The 11938-nt window shown below is 43.0% G+C and overlaps 1 protein-coding gene across 7 annotated transcripts in view; it reads right to left on the bottom strand.

The window, feature by feature from the left end:
- Window positions 1–9203: 9203 nt before the first annotated feature.
- CAMSAP1 (calmodulin regulated spectrin associated protein 1) overlaps window positions 9204–11938 on the bottom strand; it is a 92297-nt gene continuing 89562 nt past the window's right edge. For all 7 annotated transcript variants that reach the window (XM_064290696.1, XM_064290690.1, XM_064290691.1 and 4 more), the window contains one exon: window positions 9204–11478. In XM_064290696.1, the coding sequence (XP_064146766.1) occupies window positions 11176–11478 (303 nt within the window). In that variant the 3' untranslated portion in view covers window positions 9204–11175. The remainder of the gene's footprint in view (window positions 11479–11938) is intronic.

The raw sequence follows: 11938 nt of genomic DNA, 5'->3' as shown, positions 1-11938 counted from the left end.
ATACTTCCTTTCTATTAAGGGGACAATTCAGGAAATTTAAGCTGCCCTTTCCACCAGAAAGAGTAAGGCAAGGGGTTTGCAGAGCTTTGTGGGTGGGTGAGTGTGCTGATTTCCACAGGACAAGAGGGAGAGAAAGAGGAATTCCTTGTGCGAACCTTAAGGTATCTGAGAGATGGGAATTCCTCATCAGGCCAAGTTCAGCCCTCTGAAATCTGGAACAATGGCCACACACCAGACCCTTGAATAAGACATATTACCACAACTGGCAACTGTGTGGATAAAAAAGTATCTAATACGGCTCTGCCACCCACACCCACATCAAGAAGACAACCCTGGAAAGCACACCTGACCCCCAAGAGGCCAGCAGAGACCACAGACCACAGCAAGGTACCCACTTAACGGTGACTCCAAGACAAGGTGCAGCCCAGGAGCCAGAGATGCTGACGCTGGGCTGGTGGCCAACCATGACCATGAAGCAGGGATGAACTCCCACACACAAAACGTGCCAAGAAGAATGGCTCCCAGGAGCCAAGATGGCGGAATAGACAGAAGTTTCCGGCAAGCGCTCTTTACAACAAAGACCCGAAAAAAACAAGTGAAACGAGTATATTTATGACTAGCTAGGAGCCCTGAGCTTCAAAGGCAAGCTTAGAAAATGAACTGAGGAAGAGATGGTTCAGAAGCAGAGAGGAGTTACCAGGCCGGAACTGTGGGCAGCCCTCAGGCACCAGTCCCGGAACGGTGGTGGCGGGCTGGTACTAGCGGCTGGGCACAGTTTCCTCAGGGAGAAGCAGCCAGTCACACAGCCTACTCACAACTCCAGAACCAGAGAAGAATGGCGCTCTCGGCAAAAGCTAAGTACTTGAGTATATTTTACTGTGCCCCCCACCCCCAAGCCAGCTTCAGCGGCTGAATTCCCTGGGCTGGAGACAGGCACTGTTGAGCACCTAGAGCCATCCTCCTGGCCTTGGAGAAGGGAAAAATTTGCAACCGGGGGAAAAGATAATTTGCCAGCTCCACTAACCAGGGGAGCTCAGGACAGAAGCGGCTCCTGTCCAGGCATAAACGGTCCACGGACTTTGAGCACCTTTCCCCTGTGCATGGACCTGTGTGGGCCTATTTCAGGAGAACAGGCCCTTGTTGGCAGACTCCAACCATTTCAGCTGTGTGGTGGACAGGTGGGTGTTTGGTGTTTGACATTGCTTTGCCTATTAAACAGGGTCCTTACCTACCCACATCAGGGGCCTAAGGACTGGCAGCTCCACTCAGGTAACACAGCCACCCACGACAGGGGACCAAGGATACCTGGTACCTCCCAGTCCTTACAACCAAAAACATTGGGTACCCATGGTCCATCTGCAGAACCCACCTGAACGCTCTAGAGAACAAGGACGTGCTTTCCTCAGAGACACTCGGGGGTCGGTTCTCAGCCCCCTGCCTTGTTCAGAGTGTGGCCCTCTGCTGCAATCAGATACCGGTGTATACGCCAATCACCCCTGCCCCTCTAAGACTATAGGACAGAGCCCGTACCACACACTTGATATCAGCTACCTGGAAACCTGAGCTGAATTCATACAAGAAAACTGAATGGACTCCTAGACTGATATACCCAATAACAGCTCTAGCCACCTGGGGACAGGACACCAGAGCTCCAAAGGTGAAAATAATCAAGCTAGCTCAGTCAAGCAACCCATTTGGGTATATCAAAACAAAACAAAGCAAAAAGCTACGAAACAGTAAGCAAACATAAAATAAACTAATACATTAACTTACAGATGGATCAGAGACAACAGTCAATTATCAAGTCACATAAAGAAACAGGCCATGATCACCTCAACAAGCTCTCAAAACAAAGAATCCAGGGATCTTCTAGATGAAAGTGCATTCCTGGAATTACCAGAGGCAGAATACAAAAGATTAACATACAGAACCCTTCAAGACATCAGGAAGGAAATAAGGCAATACGTGGAATGAGCCAAAGAACACACAGATAAAGCAATTTAAGAAATTAGAAAGATTATTCAGGAACGTAATGAAAAATTTAATAAGCTGGAAAAAACCACAGATAGCAATCAGAAACTCAGAACATTAAAAATAAAATTACAGAGGAAGACGACTCAATAGAAAGTCAGAGGAGCAGAACTGAGCAAGTAGAAGCCAGAATTTCCGAACTTGAAGATAAATCACTTGGCACTAATACACTGGAAGAAAAGTCAGATAACAGAATTAAAAAAAATGAAGAAACCTTAAGAATCACGTGAGACTCTATCAAGAGAAATAACCTACGAGTGATTGGAGTACCAGAACAGAGAGGGATAACAGAAAATACAGAGAGAATTGTTGAAGATTTGTTGGCAGAAAACTTCCCTCATGTTCTGAAAAATGAGAAGATATCTACCCAAGATGCTCATCGAACTCCACATAAGGTAGATATTAAAAGAAAGTCACCAAGACATATTATAATCAAACTTGCCAAAACCAAAGATAAAGAGAGAATTTTAAGAGCAGCTAGGGATAAACGAAAAGTCACCTACAAAGGAGAGCCAATAAGAATAAACTCGGACTACTCGGCAGAGACCATGCAGGCAAGAAGGCAATGGGATGACATATTTAAAAAACTGAAGGAAAAAAATTTCCTGCCAAGAATCATATATCCAGCAAAACTGCCTCTTAAACATGAAGTTGAAATTCGGACATTTCCAGATAAACAGAAGTTTAGGAAATTTGTAAAAACCAAACCAAAACTACAAGAAATACTAAAGGGAGTTCTTTGGTTAGAAAATCAATAATATCAGGTATCAACCCAAGACTAGAACACTGAGCAGAGCAACCAGAAGTCAACCCAGACAGGGAAATAAAAAAAAACAAAGCAAGATAATTAAAAAAAAAAGCTCAAAACAGGGTAACAGCGATGTTATTACATAAAAGAAGACAACATTAAAACAATAAAGAGGGACTAAGAAATGTAATCATAGATCTTCCATACGGAGAGGACGATAAAGTGATAAAAAGAAACAAAAGTTAGGTTTATATTTAGAAAAATAGGGGTAAATAATAAGGTAACCACAAAGGAGACAAACTATCCTACTCATCAAAATAAAATACAAGAAAAAAATAGAGACTCAGCAGAAACAAAATCAACAACAAATACGAGGAAAGGACAATATATAAAGATAATCTACTCAGCCCATAAAATTAAGTGGGAAAAAGAAACTGTCAACAACACACAGAAAAAGACATCAACATGATAGCACTAAATTCATACCTATCTATAATTATGCTGAATGTAAATGGACTAAATGCACCAATAAAGAGACAGACAGTGGCAGAATGGCTTAAAAAACAAGATCCATCTATATGCTGCCTACAAGAGACACACCTTAGACTTAGAGACACAAACAAACTAAAACTCAAAGGATGGAAAAAAATATATCAAGCGAACAGCAATCAAAAAAGAGCAGGAGTGACAGTATTAATTTCTGACAAAATAGGCTTTAAAGTTAAATCCATCGTAAAGAATAAGGAAGGACACTATATAATGCTTAAAGGGACAATACACCCAGAAGATATAACCATATTAAATATTTATGCACCAAATGACAGGGCTGCAAGATACATAAAACAAACTCTATCTGCATCGAAAAGTGAGATGGACAGCTCGACAATAAAATTAGGAGACTTCAACACATCACTTTCGGTGAAGGACAGGACATCCAGAAAGAAGCTCAATAAAGACACAGAAGATCTAAATGCCACAATCAACCAACTTGACCTCATAGACATACACAGAACACTCCACCCAACAGCAACCAAGTATACTCTCTTTTCTAGTGCACATGGGACATTCTCTAGAATAGGCCACATATTAGGTCATAAAGCAAGCCTTAGCAGAATCCAAAACACTGAAATATTACAAAGCATCTTCTTTGACCATAAGGCCATAAAAGTGGAAATCAATAACAGGAAAAGAAAACAAACACTTGGAAACTGAACAATACCCTGCTCAAAAAAGACTAGATTATAGAAGACATTAAGGATGCAATAAAGAAATTCATAGAATCCAATGAGAATGAAAACACTTCCTATCAGAACTTTTGGAACACAGAGAAATGGTGCTCAGAGGTCAATTTATATCTATAAATGCACACGTACAAAAAGAAGAAAGGGCCAAAATCAAAGAATTATCCCTACACCTTGAACAAATAGAGAGCAGCAAAAGAAATCCTCAGGCACCGGAAGAAAGCAAATACTAAAAATTAGAGCAGAATTAAATGAAATAGGAAACAGAAAAACAATTGAAAGAATTAACAAGACCAAAAGCTGGTTTTTTGAAAAAAAAAAAAAAAAAAAATTGATAAACCACTGGCCAAACTAACTGACAAAAGAAAAACAGGAGAGGAAGCAAATAACCCAAGGAAGAAATGAGATGGGCGATATTACAACAGACCCAACTGAAATTAAAAGAATCATATCCGATTACTACGAAAAATTGTACAAATTTAAAAACCAAGAAGAAATGGATGAATTCCTAGGAACACACTACCTGCCTAAACTAACACAAACAGACGTAGAACAACTAAACAGACCCATAACAAAAGAAGAGATTGAAAAGGTAATCGAAAAACTCCCAACAACAACAAAAAAAAGCCCTCATCCTGAAGGCTTCACTGTAGAGGTCTACCAAACTTTCAGAAATGAGTTAACACCACTACTCCTAAAGGTATTTCAGAGCACAGAAAAGAACGGAATACTTCCAAACTCATTCTATGAAGCCACCATATCCCTGATACCAAAATCAGGTAAAGACACCACAAAAAAAGAAAACTACAGACCTATATCCCTCAGGAACTTAGATGCAAAAATCCTCAACAAAATTCTAGCCAATAGAATTCAACAACATATCAAAAAAAATAATTCACCATGACCAAGTGGGATTCATACCTGGTATGTAGGGATGGTTCAACATTAGAAAAACAATTAATGTAATCCATCACATAAATAAAACAAAGACAAGAATCACATGATTTTATTAATTGATGCAGAAAAGGCATTTGACAAAGTTCAACACCCATTCATGATAAAAACTCTCAGCAAAATAGGAATAGAAGGAAAATTCCTCAACATAATAAAGGCATTTACACAAAGCCAACAGCCAACATCATCCTAAATGGAGAAAGCCTGAAAGCATTCCCCCTGAGATCGGGAGCCAAACAAGGACGCCCTTTATCACCACTCTTATTCAACATTGTGCTAGAAGTCCTAGCCAGAGCAATTAGGCTAGATGAAGCAATAAGGGGCATCCAGATCGGCAAGGAAGAAGTAAAATTATCTCTATTTGCAGATGACATGATCTTATACACAGAAAACCCTAAGGAATCCTGCAGAAATCTACTGAAACTAATAGAAGAGTTCAGCAGAGTATCGGGATACAAGATAAACATACAAAAATCAGTTGGATTCCTCTACGATAACAAAAAGAACATCGAAGTGGAAATCACCAAATCAATACCATTTACAGTAGCCCCCAAGAAGATAAAATACTTAGGAATATATCTTACCGGAGATGTAAAAGACATATACAAAGGAAACTACAAAACACTTCTGCAAGAAACCAAGAGAGACCTACATAAGTGGAAAAAACATACCTTGTTCATGGATAGGAAGATTTAACATTATTAAAATGTCTGTTCTACCAAAAGCGATCTATATATTTAATGCAATTCCGATCCAAATTCCAACAACGTTCTTTAATGAGATGAAGAAACAAATCACCAATTTCATGTGGAAGGGAAAGAGGCCCCGGATAAATAAGGCATTACTGAAGAAGAAGAACAAAGTGGGAGGCCTTATTCTACCTGATTTTAGAACCTATTGTACTGCCACAGTAGTCAAAACAGCCTGGTACTGGTACAACAACAGATACATGGACCAATGGAACAGAACTGAAAATCCAGACATAAATCCATCCACATATGAGCAGCTGATATTTGACAAAGGCCCCAAAACAGTTAAATGGGGAAAAGACAGTCTTTTTAACAAATGGTGCTGGTATAACTAGATATCCATCTGCAAAAAAAGAAAAGAAAAGAAAAGAAACAAGACCCATACCTCACTCCATGCACAAGACCAAGCTCAAAGTGGATCAAAGACCTAAATATAAAATCTAAAACGATAAGGATCATGGAAGAAAAAATAGGGACGTTAGGAGCCCTAATACATGGCACAAACAGTGTATAAAACATTACTGACAATGCAGAAGAGAAACTAGACAACTGGGAGCTCCTAAAAATCAAACACCTGTGCTCGTCCAAAGACTTCACCAAAAGGGTAAAAAGATTACCTACAGACTGGGAAAAAGTTTTTAGCTACGACATTTCCAGTCAGCACCTGATCTCTAAAATCTACATGATAGTGCAAAAACTCAATTGCAAAAAGACAAATAACCCAATTAAACAATGTGCAAAAGATATAACAGACACTTCACTAAAGAAGACATTCAGGCAGCTAACTGATACATGAGGAAATGCTCACGATCATTAGCCATTCAGAAACGCTGGTGGCATAGTGGTTAAGTGCTACAGCTGCTAACTAAAGGGTCGGTAGTTCGAATCCGCCAGTCGCTCCTTGGAAACTCGATGGGGCAGTTCTACTCTGTCCTATAGGGTCGCTATGAGTCGGAATCATTAGCCATTAGAGAAATGCAAATCAAAACTACAGTGAGATTTCATCTCACGCCAACAAGGTTGGCATTAATCCAAAAAATACAAAATAATAAATGTTGGAGAGGCTGTGGAGAGACTGGAACACTTATACACTGCTAGTGGGAATGTAAAATGGTATAACCACTTTGGAAATCGATTTGGTGCTTCCTTAAAAAGCTAGTAATAGAACTACCACACGATCCAGCAATCCCACTCCTTGGGATATATCCTAGAGAAATAAGAGCCTTTACACGAACAGATATAAGCACACCCATGTTCACTGCAGCACTGTTTACAGTAGCAAAAAGATGGGAGCAACCAAGGAGCCCATCAACAGATGAATGGATAAATTATGGTATATTCACACAATGGAATACTACGCATCGATAAAGAACAGTGACGAATCTGTGAAACGTTTCACAACATGGAGGAATCTGGACGGCATTATGCTGAGTGAAATTAGTCAGTTGCAAAAGGACAAATATTGTATAAAACCACCATTTTGAGAACTCGAGAAATAGTTTAAACAGAAGAAAATATTCTTTGATGGTTACGAGAGGGGGGAGGGAGGGAGGGTGGAAGAAGGGTATTCACTAATTACATAGTAGATAAGAACTACTTTAGGTGACAGGAAAGGTAACACACAATACAGGCGAGGTCAGCACAACTGGACTAAACCAAGATAAGTTTCCAGAGTAAACCGAATGCTTCGAAGGCCAGCGTAGCGGGGCGGGGGTTTGGAGACCATGGTTTCAGGTGACATCTAAGTCAATTGGCATAATAAAATCTATTAAGAAAACATTCTGCATCCCACCTTGGGTAGAGGCGTCTGGGGTCTTAAACGCTAGCTAGTGACCACCTAAAAAATCTAGGATGCATCAATTGGTCTCAACCCATCTGGATCAAAAGAGAATGAAGAACACCAAGGACACAAGGTAATTATGAGCCCAAGAGACAGAAAGGGCCACATAAACTAGAGACTACATCAGCCTGAGACCAGAAGAGCTAGGTGGTGCCCAGCTACAACCCATGACTACCCCGACAGGGAACACAACAGAGAATCCCTGAGAGAGCAGGAGAGCAGTGGGACGCAGACCCCAAATTCTCGTAAAAAGACCAGACTTAATGGTCTGACTGAGACTAGAAGGATCGCAGTGGTCATGGCCCCCAGACCTTTTGTTGGCCCAAGGCAGGAACCATTCCCAAAGCCAACTCTTCAGACATGGATTGGACTGGACAGTGGGTTGGAGAGGGATGCTGGTGAGGAGTGAGCTTCTTGGATCAGGTGGACACTTGAGACTATGTTGGCATCTCCTCCCTGGAGGGGAGATGAGAGGGTCGGGGGGGGGTTAGAAGCTGGTGAAATGGACACGAAAAGGGAGAGTGGAGGGAGGGAGCGGGCTGTCTCTTTATGCGGAGAGCAATTGGGAGTATGTAGCAAGGTGTATATAAGTCTTTATGTGACAGACTGACTTGATTTGTAAACTTTCACTTAAAGCACAATAAAAATTAAAAAAAAAAAAAAAATGGCTCCCAACGAACAAGTGACGGGAAACTGCTTTGAGATGCACACTCCGCTTTTCACGAAATAAATCGGCATCAACTGAAAAAGGTTATCCAAATTGATTGTATTTCAGCAGAAAATTTTATGTCCAGTAAATATTTTTCCCTCTCAAATAAAAACTACAGTTTCAAGGAATAAAAATATAACCTGGAAGTAACATGAGGGCCAGTCTGCTTTTCAATGCTGGCTGCGTGAAGACTGTCATCTGGCCGGGAAGAAACGTGTGCGGGCTGAAACTTCGTGACATGCTCCAAAAGTGGAGTCAGAGGGCACGCTGAAGAGCAGCTCATCGTTGCAGCACGCACTTGCAGGCTCAGGTGCACAGCTACACACACCCCACCAGTGTGACCGTAATGCGTGCCTGTTACGTGTTTCTAAAATAACGCGACTCGTTTAGTTTCACTAACCCTAAGGCCGGCCCTTTGGGGCTGCCTTCTATGTCATTACCAAGGACTTGCCCATCAACGTCACCGTGCACTCAGTCGTTCAGGTGACCTTTTTCTGTTTACAGGGTTAAATCGGGTGCGGCTTGTCACACACACAGTCGCAGTTCTGAGGCAATGGACACGCACACCCATTCCATCACGAGACACCTCCATGCAGCAGATACTATGGGTGCTTTGGAAAATGTAGACTGTGTAAAGCAGAGCCACAACTCAGCCTTAAACGGAGAGGCAATAATCACCACCATCCAAGGCAGAAAGGCCTAAAATCTCTACCACAAAACGATCCTTTGTGCCTGAGCTCTGTCATGACAGGTAGGACAGGTTTATGTGCTGAGGCACAGAGAACCCAGGGACAGTTTCCATCAGCCATTTAGGTCAGCACTGACCTGCACGTGTGAAGACACCAAAGTGCCACTGGCTATGGTGATGGCCCTGACACAGCAACGAGCAAAAAACGCTGAACGCTAACAAATGATTTTCAGACGCTCCAAATATCGACCAATTTACATTTCGAAAATCTCAAATTTACGCAGAAGTTCTGTAGGAATGTTATTTTCCAATTCTGTGCCAGAAGCAGCCCCCTTAGGCCAACAGGCCTGAGCTATGACAGTAAGTTGTCCCACATCCTGAGTTCATGCGGGAGGCAGCTAGTCAGTCTCGCTGCTCAGACAGCAGGAATGATGAGATTCTCCAGTAAAACGGATGCCGGTGAAGTAAAAACGGACGTTGGAGGTGGATGACGCCTGGTCATCAAAATGAGTCGTCACAGCCTCACACACGTGTGACTAGTATAAAGCAAATTAATTACTTTATTACATTTTAGTGCTTCCTTAAAATAAATATGGTAACATAGTATCAAACGTACAGTGAGAAATCAAGCACACGTGTGAAAAGCCTGGGGCCAGGGTCCACTCACGACTGTTTAATACTCAGCACTTGAGAGATCACCGCCTTCCATCATGTATGTACAGACAGAGGCGGCTACGGCTAACACGATATATACAAAACGGCGACCAACCAAAACTACACTCTTCTCCCAGGGACTGAGGAGGCCGCAGCAAGGCCTAACAATGTCACACAGCGGGTCCTAGTGTCTGTACCACATTCTCTCCTGGGCACACAGCTCACTTACCTGTGTATCTAGCTAAAATTATCTAACAGTTACACTGATCTAACTTTTCTCTCTATTGATCTGTGGTTTCTTCTGCAGTTCCAGGTAGGTTCAAGTAACACTTCCAAGAAAATATGTGCAAAGCTAACAGAAGTGGCTCCAGAACCTTCCAGCCATTGGGTCAAATCAGGACGGCAGAGCAGCTGGCCGAGTCCCACAGAGGCGCTGCAGTGCTCCAGGCGCCCTGACGTGCCGAGGACGGGCTGGGGCGCGGTCGGCTCCAGACAGTGTCTGCTGTGGGAAAGCATCGACGGTCGGACGCTCAGCACAGAAGGATCCAAAGCCATTCCACTTACTCCGAGCTCTGAAATAACTGCAAATAACCACTTTAATTGTTTTTAAATACGCGACCAAACACAAGTATCATCTGTCCTTCCAGAACCAGGAACCAGGACAGGACAGAGGAGGCCAGTTACAGTCAGGACATAATAAAAACACTCAAAGAGCCGCCAGCGGAAGTGCGTCACCTTTTACGGGAACATGCTCAGAGTGAGAAATACCAAAACGTGTCTTTACTAAAGTGAACAAATCATCAGAGCACTGTCCACAGCGGCAGTCATGACGGCTCCAGTTTGTAGGTCAGGCAAGCACCAGCTCCTAGTACCTTTTGACTCATGATTGCAGGTCAGAAACCATCGTCTCTACGTTTGTAAACGTTATTTAGCAGAAGACAGACTTCACAGATTTCAGTGCTTCAGTGAACTGGTCTTTTCAGTAAACGTTTTCTGAGCAGCAAAGAACAAGGATCTTTTCAGAAATCTTAGAATTGGATATAAATGTTGGCAGTAGACACAATCAATAAATATCATACAATTTCTCAAATGAAAAGGTTTCCCCAGTATGAATCCCTTTTCTAGAGACGTTAAAACACCCTGACCCAAGATCAATTTTCAGCACTAGGACCTCACAAGAGATTGTGGCCCACCAACATGCTACGTGTCAGGTATGTGCAAAAGGGGTGAGGTGAGAGGCAGGAAAAGGAAATCAAACCATCTTTAACCGATACTGGAGGGGAACTTCAAGTAGGAGGCCAGCCCCGCCTCCATCTCCTGCCTCTCACAGCCGTCCCCCAGGAGCCGGTGGCGGCAGGGCGGTGCCGGCGTCAATACTGGCGTGCACTTCCACCTCGCTGCACCCACGTCCGTCATGTGCGAGGAGCTGAGGGAGGGGCTTCCTGTCACAGAGTAGAAGCCTCTATGAAAAAGGTTTCTGACTTTGCACACTTCGTACCCAAGGGGATGAAAATAATAAATATCGATGCTATCGGCAGCACCCTCTAGACGCCGGCCGGTGTCATTTGCGAGTCTGCGTCTTCTTTGGCACTGCCGGCCGCTTGGGCTGCCACAAGTGGTTGTGGATTGTGAGGGCATCCACACTGACAGACATGGTTTTGGCTGGAATCAGGTTAAACTGTTTTCGGTCTGAGCTGTACTTATAAAGCTTGTCGATCATCTTCTTGGTGACGCTCTTGGGCCCCGTGCCGGTTAACTTGTAGATCTCTTCGGTATCGGGGTAGTAGCAGTAGAGCCCCCGGAACTGGCAGCCTGCGTCGCGGAACAGAATGATGTAGTGGTTGGCATCACACTTCTCTAGCTCCTGTATGGAGGGAGAAAAGGGAAAGAAAAGAGTAAAACTTCCAGAGATTCACGCCAGCAGCCATGACAAGCCACGTCGGCTCCACAGGCACCATGGGAAGGGCTGACAGTGAGGGGCTGTGCATGCAATAGGAACCTGGCTTACATGTCAGCCACAGTCTTCCTATCTTAAACACGTATGGTTTATCCACTCGGCATCCCACTCTATGCCACAGAGATTGTACAAAGGCCAGCATGCAAGGTGTGTGAGAACCATGAAAAGGTGTTCAGCATCACCAGTCATAGGGAAATGCAGCTCAAAACCACAATGACAGGACCATTCCTAATACCCCCCAGGTGGCTGGAATCAAAAAACACAGATAATGTGTACAACTACTGAATGCGAAGCTAATCTGCTCTGTGAACTTTGACCTAACGCACAATAAAAAAAAATACAAATGACACACCATAAAAGACAGAAA

This window comes from Loxodonta africana, chromosome 9 (assembly GCF_030014295.1).
Source record: "Loxodonta africana isolate mLoxAfr1 chromosome 9, mLoxAfr1.hap2, whole genome shotgun sequence".
Taxonomy (NCBI): domain Eukaryota; kingdom Metazoa; phylum Chordata; class Mammalia; order Proboscidea; family Elephantidae; genus Loxodonta; species Loxodonta africana.
Note: the sequence above shows the minus strand (reverse complement) of the source record. Positions and strands in the feature narration are given on the sequence as shown.